We start from the raw sequence: 21709 nt of genomic DNA on the forward strand, positions 1-21709 counted from the left end.
TTTTATAAAATAATTAACTTTTTTTTGAGTACTAACAATGCGTAGGAAAATAATTGGAACAAAGACGAGTCACTTTAGATAGTAACACAATTTTCAGGGTTAATAAGAGTTGAGTAAAAAATAATTATTATAATTATAATAAGCGTTTTTTTCATGTTTTTAGGATATAATCTTTTTTATGATTTATGCGGATGGGTGAGTAACACTGTCCTGTCTGTTTTAGGCCAAAGCTCAACATTCTTTTCTTGTTGTTCCTATATAATTAAGAATTTGAACTCGTGTTTGGATACTTTTTTTTCTACCTATGCTGATAGCCTTGAGGGGCTATTTCAGCTTCTCCTTGACGTGTAGGTGAGCTCACGGGGCTGAAACCGGAGTGTTGCTAACACTGGCCCTAGGAAGAGCAGTGCTTTGCAGAATCTACCACCAGACCGAAAACGCAACCCACTGAGAAGATCCGACGAGAAACTCAGTGAGCTGTGTCTATGGGTTAATTCGCTCGTCGAGCCCTTCGTCGCAAGCGACGGGTTCGACGAAGACGGTGACCGGTGCTTGAGGTACCTAAAAGCACCGTTAATGGATCGGGAGGTTCCGTAATGACGTTATTTGGACACTGATTCTTATTCGAAGACATTCGAATTTACATCTTGCGGTATTGTTGCCCAAGGTCCGTTGGTCGTCGTCAAGCCGCACCCTACCCCTAAGTTCTCTTTAATCTCGTCTTCATCATCATCAGCGCAGTGATGTCTACTGTTGGACATGGACATCAGCCTTTATTATTTATTCACGTTCAGTCCTTGGTTGGAAAAACGTGGCTCCTGATACCGTAGTCAAATTGATTTACGGTATTGCTGGAGATTTGTAACGAACAAAATGAAAAATACGAAGCAAAAGGGTAATTATTGGTGGTAGGAGGCCACATTAATGATGGTAGGGCGTTTTCTGAGCAAGCACGGGTAGCAATTACCAACCCGCCTATTTCTGCCCTGAAGCAGTAATGCGTTTGAGTTTCAAGGGTGCGGCAGCCGTGTTAACTATACTTAAGACCTTAGAACTTATATCTCAAGGTGGGTGGCGTATTTACGTTGTAGATGTCTATGGGCTCCAGTAACCACTTAACACAAGGTGGGCTGCGAGCGCGTCCACCCATATAAGCAATAAAAAAAAGGTCACGAGGCTGTCAAGCCCTCGGATGTCCAGAACGTTGTTGGAATAAATCAAATTATCTTATACAATCTCCAAATTTCAAGTCAGTTCCGCTGTTGCTTGGTTATTGCGAGAGGAAAGCCCACTGAGTTTCTCGTCGGATCTTCTCTGTGGGTCGCGTTTCCGATCTAGTCGTAGATTCTGCGAAGCACGGCTCTTGCTAGGGTTCGTGTTAGCAACGTCATCAGGTTTGAGCCACGTGAGCTCACCTACTAGTTAAGGTTACGCTGAAATAGCCTCTCAAAGCTCTCAGCTTAGGTAGGAAAAAGAAAAAGAAAAAAAGCGAGAGGAACCCAATTTATTATAATGTTTTCCGTAGTTTTTTTGATGATCACCACGCGAGAGAATCATCACCTTGAATACGCGCATACAGGACGCAGGCTGAGTATAAAACTACTATAGATCCTCGCGTCACAGCAGTTCCTCGCAGTCTGCACCGCTGTTTACTACAAGGGAACACGAAGATGATTTCTGTTCAAAATTTTTTGTTACCATCCTTTCTCGTATTATGTGTGGTCGGGAGCGGTCAATCGAAGAAACAGATCCGTAAGTTCTTTTTTTTATACGTTAGTCGAATAGTGATTTTGTATGTTGCTCAAATTTAATAGTGTATTTTGACGTAAAATTATTTTATATCTCAGTTATCCTATTTTTGTATGATTAGGTTGAATAGTTTATAAAAAAATAATAATATTAAGTTACGGTTTCTTCAATGAGTGTATTTTTTATACGTATATACGAAATTCAATCAAAATTATTGACGCGTTAAAATTTCGATTCATTTTAAATTTTAACATTGTCTTGTTCTATTTGGTTATTCATATTCTTTATTGATAACAAACAGTAGAGCTCCTCAATAGCTATTACACAAAAATAGAAAATCTATTTAAAAAGAAAGTAGAAGAATGGTAATAGTTTTTTTTGCGTATTAATGTAAAGATTACTATTATTACATGAACAAAATGATCAAACATACGGATAGTATGTACCTACATTTCTGTGTATAACTTTACTTGACGAAAAACAATATTGTTTTTAAATAAATGCGCTACATTTAACTTTTTAATGCTGCGTTTATAGTTATTGACGAAATAAATCGGGTATTTTTCTTCTTCTTCTTCTCTTTCTTGTTCTCTGGAAGCGCCGGAGTCCGACATAACCCTGTCTGTCACCCCCCTCGACCCTGTATCCGTAAATGGATTCCCCAGCGTTAAAAAAAAAGGTTATTGTGTTAGGAACTTAATCAATGTTTTTAAAAAACAAATCAGTCTACAATGTGTGAACAGAACACAAGCACTTCTCCTAAATAACATCAATCGATTGATAAGTCTGTTAAATATTAATAGGTCGTAATGCCTTGTTAATAATGTCTTGAAAGTAATCACCATAATATTACAGTTAATCTAAATTAATCATGTTTAGACGCCAAGAAAATATTATTACGCAAACTATTGTTGTATTACTAGCTGACCCGGCAGGCTTCGTAGTACCAAGACCTAAACTTTTGTATAAAATAAACTTAAACAAACAAAAGGAATCCGTCCGACGGGGGACACACCAAAGGATTTTTTTTTATTTTTATTTAATTCCGAGCATTTTCATATTTATCTACCTACCTTTTAAACCTTCTCTGGACTTCCACAAATAATTCAAGATCAAAATTAGCTAAATTGGTCCAGCCGTTCTCGAGTTTTAGCGAGACTAACGAACAGCAATTCATTTTTATATATATAGATAACATATTTTATTGGTAAATATGTGGTTTTTGGTTTGTAAAATATGTATGTATTTGTAATAATCTTGTTGTCCTTAATAAATTGATCGTGTCTTTTAATTGACTTAAAAAAAAAGGAAATTCTCAATTCGCCTGTGTCTTTCTTTTATGCGTGTTTTTGAGAATTCTTTTTTGTTTGGAAACCGGTACTTCAGATGTTTTTGCCAGCGACCATTTAAATTTTATTAAGATCTGACAATTAGTTTGTGAGTTACCCTTAATAATGCACTGCATAATTGACTTCGACTACATTAAGATTCAAGATGGGTGGCGCATTCAAGATGGGTGGCGCATTCAAGATGGGTGGCGCATTTACGTTGTAGATGTCTATGGGCTCCAGTAACCACTTAACACCAAGTGGGCTGTGAGCTAGTCCACTCATCTAAGCAATAAAAAAAAAAAAAAAAAAAATTAATTTTATTTCTAATTTTATTTTGTAGAAGTCGATTTTATTTTTTTGTTCGATATCTTTTTGTTGGTACACAAATAGATAAAAAAAGAAGTTAATGACTGTCTCGAATTAAATAACTTACAGGTTATGATATAAATTCATTTTGTGTTTATCGAACACTTAGACACACATTTAGACTTGTTTTTTTTTTTATTTTTGTTTATGAGTGGATTAATTTACAACTCTGGTTTTTAATAATCGGAGTCCGTAGTCATCACAGTCTGAATAGGGTAATTTAAATCCCTGAGATATCAAGATATATGCAATATATTGATGTATATCAATTATAATGCATACCGACTAGGCGGCTGTTCCATTCTTCGTACCGAAAATCGATGAACCGTAATCGTGGTATATATGCGGACTCAAAATTTACCACCATAATTGTTTATTTTTTAATTCTGGCTCACGGACTTCCATTATAGAGCAAGAGCCCGCGACAGCCAGACCTTCGTTAATTTATAAAAGCTGAAAGTTTATCTGTGTATGTCTCCAACACAGGTAAGAACGACCCGCGATTATAGAGTTCCGATTGTGGTTACTTGGGCAGGTAACAGGCAGTAAAGGTATATAAAATAGTACCTTAAATTCGTTAAAGTATAAAGGTTTTTTTTTTTAATATTTACTCCAGAATATCTTTAGAAATCACGATATCCGTTGCCGGACACTTTTTCCAGTTGTTACCCCCTGCCAGACACCCTTAAACTTTAATAAATTTTAATTATACTTTCGTTATACTATAAAAGCTAAATTTTATATATGTTACTTAGGGAGTTATAAAAATATGTTACCCCAATAGCCGGACAGTTTTAATGGTTCTTACATCTTGCCAGACACATTGAGAGCCCGCTGTAGGTGCGAGCGCGAGGTAGCAACTGTTCAAGCGGGTGTGAGCGAGATAGAGTGCTTAGTCTATTGTGATCTTTTACTGCACATCAGCTGTCGTTTATAGGATTTATCCGTTCTAAGCAGTGATATCGAGGCGCTACTCGGCATGGGAAGCTCTGTCATTCTGGCGGGCGACCTAAATTGTAAACACATCAGGTGGAACTCACACACCACAACCCCTAATGGCAGGCGGCTCGACGCGTTAGTCGATGATCTCGCCTTCGATATCATCGCTCCGCTAACCCCGACACTACCCGCTAAATATCGCGCATCGCCCGGATATACTCGACATAGCGTTATTAAAAAACGTAACTCTGCGCTTACACTCGATCGAAGTAGTTTTAGAGTTAGATTCAGACCACCGCCCCGTCATTATGAAGCTCGGTCGCGCTCCCGATTCCGTTCCCGTCACGAGGACTGTGGTGGATTGGCACACGCTGGGCATTAGCCTGGCTGAATCTGATCCACCATCGCTCCCGTTTAGCCCGGACTCTACCCCGTCTCCTCAGGATACCGCTGAAGCCATAGACATCGTAACGTCACACATCACCTCGACATTAGATAGGTCATCGAAGCAAGTTGTGGCGGAGGACTTCCTTCACCGCTTCAAATTGCCCGACGATATTAGGGAACTCCTTAGAGCTAAGAACGCTTCGATCCGCGCCTACGATAGGTATCCTACAGTGGAAAATCGTACTCGAATGCGTGCCCTACAACGCGACGTAAAGTCTCGCATCGCCGAAGTCCGAGATGCCAGATGGTCTGATTTCTTAGAAGGACTCGCGCCCTCTCAAAGCCCTCTTACTACCGGCGCCCTAGGACTCGCGCCCTCTTACTACCGCTTAGCTCGTACTCTCAAATCGGATACGGTAGTAGCTATGCCCCCCCTCGTAGGCCCCTCAGGCCGACTCGATAGTTCAATATCGACGACAATGAGGAAAATTATAAGAACGATTAAATATTTTTCTTTGACATGTAATATTTTGTTTGTACTTTATAATATTAAAATAACCTTTTTTATTTTCTATAATATTGCTATGAACGTAATAAAATAATTTTTTTATTGGAAGATATCCAATAAAAAAAAGATCACAATAGACTAAGCACTCTATCTCGCTCACACCCGCTTGAACAGTTGCTACCTCGCGCTCGCACCTACAGCGGGCTCTCAATGTGTCTGGCAAGATGTAAGAACCATTAAAACTGTCCGGCTATTGGGGTAACATATTTTTATAAGTCCCTAAGTAACATATATAAAATTTGGCTTTTATAGTATAACGAAAGTATAATTAAAATTTATTAAAGTTTAAGGGTGTCTGGCAGGGGGTAACAACTGGAAAAAGTGTCCGGCAACGGATATCATGATTTCTAAAGATATTCTGGACTAAATATTAAAAAAAAAACCTTTATACTTTAACGAATTTAAGGTACTATTTTATATACCTTTACTGCCTGTTACCTGCCCAAGTAACCACAATCGGAACTCTATAATCGCGGGTCGTTCTTACCTGTGTTGGAGACATACACAGAGAAACTTTCAGCTTTTATAAAATAACGAAGGTCTGGCTGTCGCGGGCTCTTGGGCTATTAGAACGAAGATAGTGTCTCCAAGAATAATTTAGGTCATGTCATTGGCGTTTTAATGAATTTAACTCTAGCTTTAATTTAAGACAAATATTGTCTTCAACATTCTGATTAAAATTATTAATGGACTGCATTATACAGATAAATAATTAGTGACACATTTAAACTACCCGTGCGTATATTTGTTGTTTTTTTGTTTGTTTTAATTAACATAATTTAATTAGTAGTGATGACGTATTTTGTTGTTGTTAAACAAAAAGTTGTTCCGTGGAAAGTACCCGAATTAGATTTTTCTTTACTAGGAAGTTAAAACTGGTGACGCAGTAATATAATATTGAATTAAAACTGTTTTTAAGGTTTAATCTTTTGTTTATTATTTACTGTTGTTTTATTATTTAGTGTTGTTTTAAATGTTTTATTGTTTTCGTAGTCGCAGAGAACTACTATATTTGATGTTTTTTGAATCAATATTATATTATTATATTATATATACGACAGTTAGTGCAATTTTAATATTTGACAGTCATGTTGATTATAAACCGATTTTTATACGAATTGTATGATTTTTTAAGCTACCTGCCTTGTCTATCGTTTCTTCGTTAATTAAATTATTAAATTTAACCTGTAAAACGAACCGTATCGAGCAGATTAATAATAAGACAGGTAATTGAATAGATTTAATTAATATATTTTTGAAGGTTAAACTATTAATTTCGTAGGTATATATACCTAATGGAGATCATCAAATCAACACGCGTCTTAAGGATATTCTGTAAATGTTGCTTCACCGTTTTTCTTAAACGATTCATTGCTGTTTCGATAATCTATCCAACTGATTGTTATTTCTGTACATTTATTCATGGATTTAGAAGCTGAAATGCAACTTAAGCTTTATTAAAGTTTTGGAGAGGTTAGTTGAGAGTGACTGGTCGTTCCCATATTCCACTGCGAAGCGGAGACAAGGTGCATGAAAAGTCGCGATGACAAAAAGATCGATGCCTTTGAAATGTGGGTGTGCCGGAGGATGCTCCAAATACCATGAACTGACATGAGAACTAACGAGTCTATTTTAATAGAGCTAATCCAAAAAAGGCTCTCTGCAACCTGCCGGGAGCGTGTTATGAGCTTCTTCGGACACATCATGTGGTCTCCCAGACATGAATTAGAGAAGCTCAGAATTTAGGGTCGTATATAGGCAAGCGCGCCGTGGGTAGAACACCAGCCAGATGGTCGGATCTGTTTAAGGAAGTGGTTGGTGGTAGTCTATACCATACAGTCCATGCCACCCGTGATCGAACACTGTGGAGGAAAGTCACATGTGGTTGCAATCCTCAGCAGTGAGGGAACGATGAAGAAGAAGAAAAAGAAAAATAGATACAGATGTAATCTCGGTATCGAGCTACGACATTTTTTAATCTAACTTCCAAATTTACTTAACTTTTTACGGGCACCTTTTTTTTTGCTACCTAAGCTGATAGCCTTAAGAGGCTATTTCAGCGTAACCTTAATTAATAGGTGAGCTCACGGGGCTTAAACCTGACGACGTTGCTAACACAAACTCTAGCATGAGCCGTGCTTCGCAGAGTCTACCACCGGATCGGAAACGCGATCCACTGAGAAGATCCGGCGAGAAACTCAGTGAGCTGTGTTTGTGGATTCATTTACTCGCCGAGCCCTTCGTCGCAAGCGACGGGCTCGACAAGAATGATGACCGGTGCTTGAGGTTACGGGCACCGAACTGCGGTATTTAAAGAAAATACAATACGAGCAACACTCACGGTAAACAGGGAAGTCGGAATCGCCTTAAAAAAGGATGGGGTTTCTCGAGTATTCACATGTCACGAATGACGCCTTAGTCATCCGTGACCACGAAAACTATAAATCGGAAACTACGGGAATAATAAAGTGACAATAAAAAACGCTAGACCAAGCCGTAAAGGCAGTTATAATTATGTCTACTGTTTTATAAAAGCTGAAGGAAACACTAACCAAACTGCCAAACCAACAAGTTTCCTCGGATTAAAAAAATGAAAATGAAAATATAATGAAAAAAATGTTTATTGATCCACATAAAAGCTCCTTATCAATTACTGAAGCCTCCTTTTAGACAAATAATACCTGTGTTAGGACGCATTAGGAATGCGTAGGAAACAAATATATTCGTTCATAGCTTGAATATAGCGGTGATTTCTGTGGCCCACAAGACTGACTAAACTATTATTTCACAGCGGTATGGGGTTAAGCAGTCTTCAGTCAGTACGTGCACATGAATAGGAAATTTTAGTATACAAGCAGTATTTTTTTTGTTATGTCAGCTTTATGAATTCCGTATGTTTTTTTTAAAGCAATTAAATATATTTTGTGCGAATTAGAATTTAAGATTTTCGCAAAAACTGTAGCATTAATTACCCATTAAAATTAACATCTTAATTATGCATATATGTAGTTGTAATGTAATAATTGGATGAGTTAATTTGTGTAATTATTGATAATTATTGAATTATACTCAATAGTTACTCAGAAACTTTTTTGTTTCAAGTGGATGATTTTTGGCAGCTATTTCTTTTTTAGAGATACGGTAGTGACGTATATCTTGCTTGAATTCATATACGTGAAGAAATCTTGTTTAAAACTTTATAGTTCTCTTTGTTTATCTTTTGTTGAGTAAACAGAACGGCATTCAATTTTTGAAAATGTCTTGTAATTAAACTTTCCATCATCAAAAGAGGCTTGTGGAGAGCTTTCAGTGGTAGTCCCCGGCATTGCTGACATCCATTAGCGCCGGTAGCCACTCACCATTAAGTGGGCCGTATGCTCGTCTGCCTACAGGGGCAATGTCAAAATCGTTTGGGTTATTTGAATATAGCAAGGCCTAACATTTCCAGGAAAAAGTTTGTATGAAATAAAATATGGCGGAAAACATCTGTTAAAGACATCAAATTGATCTCTGTTTATTTTTAATGCAAAGCACATAATAATACTTAGTCTCGGCATAAACATTGTTATAAGGAAAACTTGGTTTTTTTATTCTATTACATGTTACATTTATTACTTACGCTATGCTTTAGTTATTACACTAATCTAATATCAAGATATATGAATACTTAAAAATGATCTATCTCCGTTGGCCTTAGTATATTCTATGAAGCATTGTGGCTAGATTGAAAAACGGACTTTTGATTTATAGGACATTTCGCCGCTATACTAATACGGAATGTTTTAGGGTATCTAAATTATCTTGGCGTTTAGAGCATGTCTATAAGATATCAAGAGACTCGTAATGACTGGTAACGTGGATGGAAGACGATCCAGAGGTCGAAGCTATAAAAGATGGCGTGATCAAGTGTCCGATCATCTGGACATGTGACTAAGCAACGCACTTCACTATGCCACTGGACGATATAAGTGCCTACAAATAACAAAAAAGGTCTCAGGTGGACGCATCGAAATGCTCAGCAACGATTGATCAATTGGAGAAGGAGGAGGAAAAGACATCAAGAGGCACAACCAAACGGATTAAGTCGGGACTACACGACACCCACTTTTAATGTCTGTTGAAGTGACAAAGCTTACTTTCCAGCCGCGCTTGTGTGGATAGAACTTTACGACCTTGTGCCGAGTCTTGTCGAAATGACCATTGGTTATGGAACACGGTATAGTGAGAGGGTTAACCCAGCTACTCGAGAATCCTATCATGAAACACTTGAAATTTGGATATAAATACAAAATGATCGTCATTCGCGTATCGCCTAAGTTGTTTTCATTTCACAACCCTATTAATTGTTTAGTTATAGGTTATGTGACGATAATCAATGCCTCTTGTAATTTATAAGTCATTCTCGTTCATTAATTTCATTATAATTGTTTGCTTTCAAAAGACGGTGGCTTCGTTTTTTTTTTTAAATTATTATTCTTATTCTATTTTGTTTTTTCCTTCTTTTATAATAATATGTATGTACTTTTATGTAGTTGCGAGTCAAAAACTACAGTTAAAACGATCTGTCCATAGATTATACACTTAATATATTAGAGAGATCTGTCTTTATGTTTTGACAATTTATTCCGAACGTCGAAGTTTGTAATTTAAAAAAAATCGTTCCAATTCGGTGATGATAAATGAGGTTTTAAATCGCATTAAAACTCCTTGCATTAAAAACTTTTTGTTCTAAGACCTGTCTTTAGATTTAGGCGTGTTCTGTTTCACACGGGCCAAATTAATTAGATTGTTCTCATAAACATACTGCCTAATTGTTATTCACAGAATGTTTTTTTTTTCTTTCTAGCCGGCTACATACAAATTTGCAAACATGATCCGAATACAATCAGCGAATGCGTGCAGAAATCTATTGAGGCGCTAAAACCTAAATTAGCCGAAGGCATCCCCGAACTGGACGTTCCACCGTTAGAACCCTTCATCATTCCCGAGGTAATGTACAAGGTTCCGATGCATGTTTTGATATATAAGTATAGTTTTACATGTTAGGAGTCAAAAGATTTATTTATATTACAAGTGGCTCTCACAGAAATTCTATTAAGTTATAGTTATGATATCTCGTACTAATTTCGAAATCATTCGTCATGTATTCATTCAGTCATTCGTTCAGTCACTGTATAATAAAATAACATAACAAAAAAAATGGTTCGCGTGCAACTTGGTGCACATGAAAGAAGTGAAACTTCTTTTGCGGTGTGTAGTATTGTGGTTTTCTTCATTTTTCATCCTTAAATCAAATTTCTCTTGTAACAGGGAATGCTGTGTAGAAAAGAAACATCTTCACCACTTATACATATTTTAAATTATATCTAGAAAAATGAATACATTTTTTTTAATCCTTCATTAAAAATAAAATATAAGATTGTTAATAGGTTACTGCCATCTACAAGGCTAATGAGAAACTAATAACAAGCCACCTAGTGGCTGACGCCCGTAAACAGATTTTTTTTAAGAGAAACGACCTAGCTTGCTTTGTCCTTTCCCTCTATCCACGGCCGAGTGGTTCGCGAGACGCACTGCTTATTTTTTCACTCTCGCTCTTCCTAAATTGTATCTCTTCCCTCTAACCGTAAATAATCGGTTGCAAGTTAAATTTTACTGTCAACGCGCCTAAAGAAGTTTTACTTCGCGCAACACGAGTTAAAACCGTGACACATTCACCTTTTTGTTTTGTTTTTTTTACGTGATTCTTTCAATTGGCTTCGATGGAAAAAAATAATGTATCAGGCGTTTTTCTTTAGAGTTTGTAGTCTCATGAAGTTTTACTTTTAAATAATGTTTTAAAAAAATATGAAGAAAAAACATGATAAGATTACACGATGTATCTTTTTTTGTTAACTGTTACCGAAAAGTATTTTATGTCGGTAATGAAGGTGAGGATTAATCGCCTGATGGCGCTAAAAAGTCTTTTTAGGAAAAAATAATGGTAAGGCGCTTATAACATGCTTTTGTTAGCTTGGGACGTAGTGACGTGACGATTGTCATTCGGCAGTAAGTTACTGCTAGTAACGATTGTTTTTACAATTTGAATAAAACATACCATTATATAAAAGAGCGAAATATATTATGTTACCATAAAAATAATTAACAATACGATTTCGAAGGCGACACTTTTCCTTTTTTTCATAAATTTTACTGGCTTGGAAACAAAGTCCTTTAAGCTAAAGATACACTTTCAGGTTACCGTATTTCAGAGTTTAAACTTACGTACCTAATTATGTAGGTGATTAACGTTGAGTTTAGCCAAATAAATAGAGTTTGCGACAGTGGTTAATTGTCGTTTTGGCTTTGAAAATGGTTCCGTGGCATTCTGTTTGATATTATTGTTACGATGTTTTCATTAGAAATTTGATTTGAAGGTGGTGGCTTCCAGTAAAGATCGTGTGCCGCTTCAAGCTACTGGAAAAAATATCAAGGTCACGGGGGCTGGTGATTTTCATATTAATAAATTGAAGTGAGTTATTTTACGTTTTAGTATTCAGAAAAATAATAACGATTGAGTGATCAATTTTAATAATAAATCTTCTAATGAATAAGCAGATTGAATTAGGATGGATATTAGTAGAAGGGTTTTTTGTTTTAATTTTACTGTCAAATATTTAGTTATTATTGTATTAGTTCAATGCTGCTGATTTGGAATAATGATGGACTTCGGTTTGTGGGCAGATTAACTGTGTTTTTATTTTATTTTTTACTGCCGTATAGGTAGACGAACATACCTGATGGTGATAATTTAAAGCAATTAAAATCTCGACTACATGATGGCGCATTTTTCATAGCGTATGATAATATTACTGGATATTGATGTGCCTTTGGAAAACATACAGCATTGTATTATGAAGAAGCAGTGTGTACTTAGCTTAGATTCCTTGTCTATGTCCAACCATAGACCGTCAATTTAGTTCCATCTTTAGCCGCTAGGTGCTGCCAGCAAGTATAAAGGGAGCGCAGCCATCTTTGATCTTCATAGCGTTGTGTACTTTCGTACTGTGAAGTCGCAAGTCCACAAATATTTATTCGACTTCTTATTAATTGCAAAAAATATTTATTTTGTGTTTCTATGAGTGTTATTTTGCAATCATTACGAGTATTATTTACCAATCCTATCATCGGACGCCATGAATCACGCGTCATCTGTTGGAGGTGATGTTGAGTCAAGCTCCATAATTTCCGAGAGGGAAGATGTCCAGGCGAGACGCGATGGAGACGCCTCGCGTTCGAACAGCTCGTCAAGCGAAAAAGAACAAAAGGAGTCTCTGCGTAAGAAACGACGGGATTCAAAGGTAACGGTCGATCTTCGAATCGGCTCGTTATCCCACCAGGTCAGTGACGTTGTAAATCTAATAATGCATCAACTGTGTGTAACAATTGAATGTAACGAAAAATGTTGTAAACAAATTGATCTCGTCAATACGGAAATTTTGACAAAAACACAACAGATTTAAACTAATAATCTTTGTAACATAATTACTGAAAACTTTGACAAATCGTCTCCGTCGTACAAGTTACCCGTAAAAAGCGTTTTAAATTGTATGCGGAAAAAAGGGCCGTATGTATAGAAATAACACGTCAAAGTTTAATTTCCGTGGTCTCTAACAAAGTATCCTGTTGCCAACGCACCACTCATTGAGGAATTTTTGTTTGATAATAGTAAATTGAAATCTATTCAGTCCCTCGGAGGGCTACAATCCTATTTGTCACGATCTCGTACAAAAGGTAAGCCAAACATTATAAACAATCATAGTCTGTAACATCTGGCACAATCCAGAGGGGGGCAATTGAAGACACCGACGGGAGGCACCGAGTGCCACCAAAATTGTAATAATTTGTAAACCATGTATGATTACCAAATACCGTAAAAATGCTTTTTCTGCGGAAGAAAAGCGACGGATCAATGCGTCCAATTTTCGATTTTCGAGAGTTGAACAAGGTCGTAAAGATAAAACACCTGTTTTCGGACACCTCGGTACCAAACTTTCTCCACCCAGGGGACTGGATTATAAAATTGAACATTTCTCAGGAATATTTTTCTAGTATCAGTCGCAAAATTTCGTCGATACTTCTTGAGGATCAGTACCAAGGTACCAGTATCAGTACCTCCAGGAAGGAATCGGTACCTTCTTATGAGTTAGTATGAAATGACATGCCTACCCTTCGGTCTGGCTTCAGAGCCACACCTTTTTGCTTCTATAACATGCGGGTCGCAGAGACCTTGCGTGCAAAGGGAACTCGAGTGCTAGTGTCTACTAGACGACTTCCTTTTTGGTCGACCAAGACAAATCCAAGTTGAAACTTCAGGCTGCAGAAGCTGTGAAGCTTTTGGATTAACCTTTTTTGCTTCCATAACATGCTGGGTCGCAGAGACCTTGCGTGCAAAAGGAACTCGAGTGCTAGTCTACCTAGACGACTTCCTTTTGGTCGACCAAAACAAATCCAAGTTGAAACTTCAGGCTGCAGAAGCTGTGAAGGTTTTGGATTATCTGGGCTGGCATGTCAATTTCCATTATATAGGGTGCTCGGTCGCTCGGTCGCTCGGTCGCGGAGATATTGCGTGCAAAGTCGAGTGCTAGCTTACCTACACGACTTAATCTTGTTTCACCAAGACAAATAAACGTTTTTGTTCCCATAGCATGCTCGGTCGCGGAGACCTTGCGTACATAGGGAAGTCAAATGTTAACGTACCTACGCGACTTTCTCTTGGTCCTTGAAGACAAATACACCTTTTTGCTTCCACAGCATGCTCGGTCGCGGAGGCATTGCGTGCAAAATCGAAGTGCTAGCTTACTTACACGACATGATCTTGTTTCACCAAGACAAATAAACGTTTTTGCTCCCATAGCATGCTCGGTCGCGAAGACCTTACGTACATAGGGAAGTCAAATGTTAACCTACCTACGCGACTTTTTCTTGGTCCATGAAGACAAATACACCTTTTTTGCTTGCATAGCATGCTCGGTCACGGAAACATTGCGTGCAAAGGGATGTTGAGTGTTATCCCACCTACGCAAATCCCACCAGGTCCATCAAAAGAAGTCCAAGTTGAGTCTTCAGGCCACATAAGCTGTAAAGCTCTTGGATTATTTGGGCTGCCAAGTCAGCCTTACAAAAAATCAATTAGTACACTGGTTCAAGAGATGACATGTCTAGGGATTCGATGGAAAATTGCGAGAAACGAAGTGGCCACTCAACAACATCCTAGCTCAAACTCTGACGGAATTACATCAATCTATGCTAACTTGCAAATTTTCTTGCGAAGTTTCAAGAAAAGGGGTAAAAAACAGGCCATCCTGCATGTGTTAACAATTAAATGCAGTGCTGACGCGAAGCCACATGTTAGACATTGCCGATACACAAAACCAACCATTTCCTGGCAACGGAAGCTTCGGACATGTGTAGGGGTTACAAATGCAGTGCTGACGCGGAGCCACATGTCAAACATTGCCGAGACCCAAAACCAACCATTTCCTGGCAACGGAAGCTTCGGACATGGGTAGGGGTTACAATTAGACAAAATATTAACGTCCTGTCTATGGTCAGCTCAACAACAGAAACGGCTCACCCACAAAAGAGCTATTTGCAATGGTAGTGACAATCAAAATGAATCTGAAAGTATTTCACTAACGTTGACCTTTCGATTTTTAAACCTAAGCGATAAGTTCAAGATAACTGTCAGCTTATCTCTCGGGGAGATATAACATCGTAGCCGACAGGCTATCACGAGGAAATCAACCTGCGAAATGGCACTTTTTACCACAAGTGACCACAAAAGTTTTTCGAAAGTGGAGTCATCCGGATATAAACCCATTCGCCGACCAAGATTGGATACCTTCAGCAGACTGTAGAGGATGCAACTAGCATGGAGAATTCCTCCTCTCAACCTTCTCCCCAAAGTACTGACTCACTTCAACAGTGTCTAGGGAACCTACCTGGTAGTGTTCCCAGACTGAGCGAAAGCATTTGGGTTTCCAAGCCCTCAGATCCCGAACGCTAGATAACTCGCACGAAATCCAAAACCTGCCTCCTCCACAGGTTAAACATTAACCCTGAAAGCTTAGAAAGGGGGGGGGGGAGGTTGTACAAATAATGACTGGTCTAAACAGGAGAAGATTTGTTGAAAATTAGCTGGTGTCAATCCACTTTGTCAGCATACTTACCAGCAACTAGAAGATGGTGCATATGGTGCTACAGTTTTAAAATTGATCCTAAGTCTGCAGATGTTGCCAAATTCTTTCTTCTTTTCCAAAAAGAAAATTTTGCCTACAAAACAATCCTTCTGCATCATAAAGCAGCGCTGTCGACTTTCTGTGGGCGAAATACATGTAGGACAGCAAACATTCTCAAGCTCTCTAATAAAAATTGCTATTTTAAAAAAGCCATCGGAATAGCTAAACAAAATTCAACTACTTATTACAATTTTACTAAGTGTAGTCCCATTCACATGAGATCCGAGAATAGTTCTAAACTGGTTTTCTTCAAACCCAGCCACCACATCACGCCTCAATGTAGCTTGAAGGACACCAACAACCATGTTGCTGGCTACGGGACGCAGAGTTAATGACCTTACTTTGCTCAACATTTCTAAAGACAGTTTCTTTGATAACAGAGAAAAACATCTTTCTGATACCAGTCTTTGGGTCTAAAATTGAAATCCATTTTCGTCAATAATATGCATAAGTGCTTTCTAAACATGAAACTAAAGACATGCCCGGTAAGATTCGTAAGGACTTTTTTCTAACTATGTGTGTTGTCACAAAAGCGGCATCCCGTACTGTAATTGGAAACTGGTCTTCGTTCAACCTTACGAGGTAATGGCATCAACGCATCTCTAAGAAGTGGTAGATCAGCAGTAGCCTCTGAGATGGATTGATAATGAACCAATGGACGAAATACTTTCTAGAGGCAATTGCAAATCATCCAAACGTTTACAATAATTATTGCCGAATAATAGAGCTTCGTAAAGATCCTCACGATTCTTTTTTTCAACACATTTACTTCTACATGATGTATATACATCATTTATACAATTTATACATTTTCTTGTATATACAAGATAAAATGTTTATTACAAACTTATAAATATTTTTTAATTATTGAATTAACGTGGAAGTTAACAACTGTTTTTTCGATTTAATAATTATATAAATTATGAACATTATCATTGCGCTTCATAATTTTATTATGGCTTTACCTATTTCATCATAGCGTTGTGCTTAATAATTTCACCAGCAGATAACAAACACGTCTTCATAATACAATGCTGTATGTTTTCCAAAGGCACATCAATATTACGGTTTTACATAACAATAAAACCGATATTATGTGCCGAGAAGGAAAACATACAGCATTGCAGGAAGTTCTTCCTGGTGAAGACTATGAAGATCAAAGATGGCTGCGCTCCCTTTATACTTGCTGGCAGCACCTAGCGGCTAAAGATGGAACTAAATTGACGGTCTATGGTTGGACATAGACAAGGAATCTAAGCTAAGTACACACTGCTTCTTCATAATACAATGCTGTATGTTTTCCTTCTCGGCACATAATATCGGTTTTATTGTTATGTAAAACCGTAATATTATGTATTATTAGTTAGCCGATATCATACCGATTTACTCTAATGCCTAGGTGATTTTAATAAAAAAAGTGTGATCATCCTAATGAAAGGAGTCACCATGCAAACAATTCTAATTTTGTTATTATTTATTGTTGATCGAAGTTTGTCAATGTCAAGTTAGTTCGGGTACAAATATTTGAAGCCTGGTGCAAGAGATGGCGTTGTTTTAAATTATTTTTAAATGAGTAATGACTTTAATGTACTTTTGGGAGCGTGCCAGCGTGCTAAATGACATGGAAGGGCTGAGTGAAAAAGGATATGTGAGATAATTGTAAATAGACATGCTTTAACAAAAACCGACTTCAAATAGAAAAAAAAAGATATTCCAAAACAAATTAACATACACTAAAAACTATAATCATTGAAATCGGTTGGCGTGATATTGAGTTATTCATCTATTTGTCGCACACGTACTTAATGCAAATTTAAGACTTATTTATATGGTTTTCTCACGGATACCATTATCAGACTAAATTAAAATAGGATCACACGGGAAGCACCAGCTTTCTAATAAAAAAAGAATCATCAAAATTTATTCACCCAGTCAAAAGTTATGAGGTAACAAACATAAAAAAGTCGAATTGAGAACCTCCTCCTTTTTTAAAGTCGGTTAAAAAGAGTGTCCCAATATGAGTTTCTCGCCGGATCTTCTCAGCGGGTCGCGATTGCGATCCTGTGGTAGATTCAGCGAAGCACGGCTCTTGCTAGGGTTAGGGTTAGCGAATTTTCTCGGGTTGAGCCCGTGAGCTCACCTATCCGTTCGGGCGTAGCTAGAATAGCACCTTAAGCTACCAGCAAATAGGTAAGAGAAAAAATGGAGTGAGTGCAGACATGACGTATGATAGGTCCGAGTGGAAAAAGAGGACATACTGCGCCGAGCCTACTTAAGGGATAAGGGCTAGAAGAAGAAGAAATCAGTCAGACATATTTTATAATACTTTTATTGTTGTGGTAAACTTCATATAAAATTGATGAAATGGAAATAATGAATACTTGAGATGTTCGTCAGGGAAGAAAATGTCTTCTAATTTTTGGGAAATATAATGCAAAACTAATTAATCGAACTAAGAAAAAACTAACTTACCGCGAAATCATTTACTACACGAATCACAAAGATAACTAAGACTCATGAAGTTTATCTTTAAAAACCAAATTCAAGTCACACAAATTTCTAATTTAATTATATTTTTAGTGTGGATCTCGATAGTTTGATATTGAAAGCCAAGGTTAATTTCCCGAAGTTGCACTTCGACGGATTATACAAGTTGGACACTCAGATCTTGGTCGTGCCCATCAAGGGAGAGGGAAATCTTCTTGCTGACGTCGGTAAATAGTTTCGCATTAAGACTAACATTATAAATTTATTGTGCATTAAATAGGAATATATATTGTTTTTCATATATGGATCAATAATTTTACGACTCACCTGGTGTAAAGCGGATAATAGAGCCCATAAACGTCACGGTGGTTATGTGATAATGCTCTTACCCAATCTCCGGTGAAATAGTTAGTTGTCTTTTACGACACCCAGAAGAAGCGATAAGCTGGTGCTATTCCAGGTGACCAACACACAGCGAAAGCTCACTGCACATCTGTGGGCTTAGCGCGAGTTTTTTAACGTTCTCTATAGCGTAAAAGTTAGCTCATATTTGTATGGAATGGGATCGTTTACGTACGTTTGCCGCTGGGGGCGCTGTTCCAAGTGCATACAAAATTGGCTTAACTTTTACGCTATCGAGAACGTTAAGAAACTCGCACTAAGCACACTGACATCAAGGGGTTACCGGAGCCCATAGGCATCAGAACGTGAATATCGACCATGGACCACATAATTTAACCTTTGAGCTGCACGGTCCACACGTATTGGACATATAGTTTAATCTTACATGTCTAGGACTAGCTAGGGCTAACTAGGACCGCAATGGGTTAAGATTAGGTTCGCAAGCTCGCAAGGCTTAGTCCCTGCGATATTAACACATTTCATTCTGTATTCTTTCACTGGTGGTAGGACCTCTTGTGAGTCCGCGCGGGTAGGTACCACCGCTCTGCCTATTTCTGCCGTGAAGCAATAATGCGTTTCGGTTTGAAGGGTAGGGCAGCCGTTGTAACTACACTTGAGACCTTAGAACTTATATCTCGAGGTGGGTGGCGCATTTACGTTGTAGATGTTTATGGGCTCCAGTAACCACTTAACACCAGGTGGGCTGTGAGCTCGTCCACCCACCTAAGCAATAAAAAAAATCCTGATAATGTTTACATTGTTTTTTAGTGAACTGCGACGCCGAACTCGTGTTCAAAGGAGGGAAGTACCAGAAAGACGGTCTCGAATTCATTAAGTTCAATAGTCTTGATACTAAGATCGGAATCAAAGATTATAACGTTAAATTTGATGGATTGTTCAATAACGACAAAGTTCTCGGTAAGTTCTTGCGAAAATCGTCATGTTTTTGGCACCTTTTAAACTGAAGCTCTTGGTAGCTGTTGTCTATTAGCAGATAATAGTGGTAGTAACTCATATGTACTGGTAGGGCGATTTTATGGATAGGGAATACGTATCAGCTTTCTTGCTATAATTTATAATATATCTTGTATTAATCGATAGGCTTGTGGCCCACGTCATTTCGGATCCTCCCGATCCACTAAGGGTGCTTTTAGGTACCTCAAGCACCGGTCACTGTTCTTGTCGAATTCGTCGCTTGCGACGAAGGGTTCGGCGAGTAAATTAACCCACAGACACAGCAAGCTGAGTTTCTCGCCGGATCTTCTCAGTGTGTCGCGATTCTGATCCGGTGGTAGATTCTGCAAAGTACGGTTCTTGCTAGGGATAGTGTTAGTATCGTCGTCAGGTTAGAGCCCCGTGAGCTCACCTATTAGTTATCTGGATCTGGTATAACCCCTCGAGGTTATTAGAACAGGTAGGGAAAAAAACGGGTCTGCGGCATGAGCTCACAGGACAATGTATTACAAATAGTTCGCTAGGGCCCATAGACGTTGAATAGTAAACGCCACCGACATATTCCTGGTCTTAAGGTTAAGACCAGTGTACTCATATCGAATGATGCGACTGAGCTGGTGCCTGAATCACGCAGACAGGGTTTGATGTCCCAATTTGGTTGGCGGATTCGAACTGTATCTACATGCTCCGGTAACAAATTAACACCAGGTGGACCATGAGTTCGTTCACCCGTCTATGACATAAAGCTTCTGGAAGTTTTCTCGAAGTCTGAGTTTTCAAAGACGAAGATCTGGTTGTTTCAAAACCGAATTCACTGTGTGAGTGAACTACACGCTTCCCATATTTAAAGCTCGGATAGCGATTCAACACTTGGGGCCGAGTGGGTTACATGCGATGTCCCAAGCACCAAAATTCCCTTTGTATTATCTTTAAGCCCTTGTGCTAGTACCTACCGTGGCCCGTGATGTAGAATTAGGCTTCTTCTTCTTTTTATTTTTTTCAGCATGATTATCGGCTTCTTGCGATGCCATGGTTACCAGTGTCGTGTTTATAAAAATCTCATTTATAAAGAATATTATTAAATATAATCACTCCTAAAAATATTATTTAGGCACATATTCTGTTATAAGATATGATAGGCATCGACTTGGCTGTGGCCCTAGCATTGCCGACGTCCATGAGCGACGGTAGCCACTTACCATCAGATGGGTCGTATGCACGTCTGCCTACATAGGCGTAAAAAATATGATGAATGGTATGAAACAGATTGAAATGATCTTGTTTCCATCCGTTGAGATCAAAGGATACGAAACGATATTAGATGATATTAAATAAAGTCTCAAGAAAACTGTGACTATTTACTGAGACTGTTTACGAGAAGCCATCTATCTCCTGGAGTTTTGTTTTATTTTCCCACAGTCGTGGGAAAATTATTATACACTATTATTACTCATTTAAGCCTGAATAGACTCTATATTAACAAAATAATTAATTATAAACAAACACACAACACCAAAATAAACAATTCACTCAATTTCGCTCTTAGCGGGCCCGCCAAAATGTCTTCTCTGCTTATGTTCTGTGCGCATTTCATGTCCAAATACTTTTGATTTGAAATTTGTCGTCAACAGGTGATGCAGCCAATGACGCAATCAATCAGAACAAGGGAGAGTTCTTCAATACGTTCAAGCCGTTCCTGGAGGCGGCTGTTTCAAAACTGCTCCTAAATATATCCAACAAAGTGGTCGACGACCTCCCATTCAACGAACTACTGCCCAAACCTTAATTTTAAAATGTTTAAAGGCGAATGAATAATAAAATGAGATTTTGAATTGGCGTTTTTGATATGTTTTATTTACGTTCGATTACTATTGAATGCTTTTTTTTATGATTGAAAGTTTACTGGTGGCCCGGAGACCTTTCCAGTTTCACCAGGACAGGTGGGCGAGCAAAGGCTCAGCCAGGAGGGGCGGGATTTGCTAACAGCTACCCGAGCGCCTCCGAAGGAGACCTAACAGCTCCAGAGTAGCTGCTTCGCGAATGAATTAATGCTTTTACGTCTTTCTTTGAACATAATTAAAACGGTGGAAAACAAATTATGTTGTGCTTTTACTACTTTCTTTGAAGATTATTAAAACGATGGAAAACATATTTTGTAAATTATGTTAAGGGGTGAAAGGCCATTTATTTTTTTAAGCCCCATTTCGTTTTAATGCACAACATTTATCTTTGTAATTAACGGTGCG

General features: G+C 38.1%; 1 protein-coding gene across 2 annotated transcripts; it reads left to right on the plus strand.

Moving 5' to 3' along the window:
* Window positions 1-1550: 1550 nt before the first annotated feature.
* LOC101743962 (protein takeout) lies at window positions 1551-21303 on the plus strand. Of its 2 annotated transcripts, none has more exons than XM_004922952.4 (6): window positions 1551-1752; window positions 10187-10329; window positions 11757-11851; window positions 18201-18334; window positions 19278-19427; window positions 21095-21303. In XM_004922952.4, exons 1-6 carry the CDS (start codon window positions 1671-1673, stop codon window positions 21247-21249), a joined length of 759 nt encoding a protein of 252 aa, XP_004923009.1. In that variant the 5' UTR covers window positions 1551-1670; the 3' UTR covers window positions 21250-21303. The 2 variants fall into 2 exon arrangements, with proteins under 2 accessions (XP_004923009.1, XP_062528695.1); XM_062672711.1 differs by lacking the exon at window positions 1551-1752 and adding an exon at window positions 7852-9891 and having other exon boundaries at window positions 10165-10329.
* Window positions 21304-21709: the final 406 nt, after the last annotated feature.

Source organism: Bombyx mori, chromosome 15 (assembly GCF_030269925.1).
Source record: "Bombyx mori chromosome 15, ASM3026992v2".
NCBI classification, from domain to species: domain Eukaryota; kingdom Metazoa; phylum Arthropoda; class Insecta; order Lepidoptera; family Bombycidae; genus Bombyx; species Bombyx mori.

Excerpts from the sequence above, each read along its gene's own strand:
- LOC101743962 (XM_004922952.4), top strand. The coding sequence starts at position 1,671 with ATGATTTCTGTTCAAAATTTTTTGTTACCATCCTTTCTCGTATTATGT. Across the intron at positions 1,753-10,186 it reads TCAATCGAAGAAACAGATCC|CCGGCTACATACAAATTTGC; the intron begins GTAAGTTCTTTT and ends TTTTCTTTCTAG. Across the intron at positions 19,428-21,094 it reads CAATAACGACAAAGTTCTCG|GTGATGCAGCCAATGACGCA; the intron begins GTAAGTTCTTGC and ends TGTCGTCAACAG.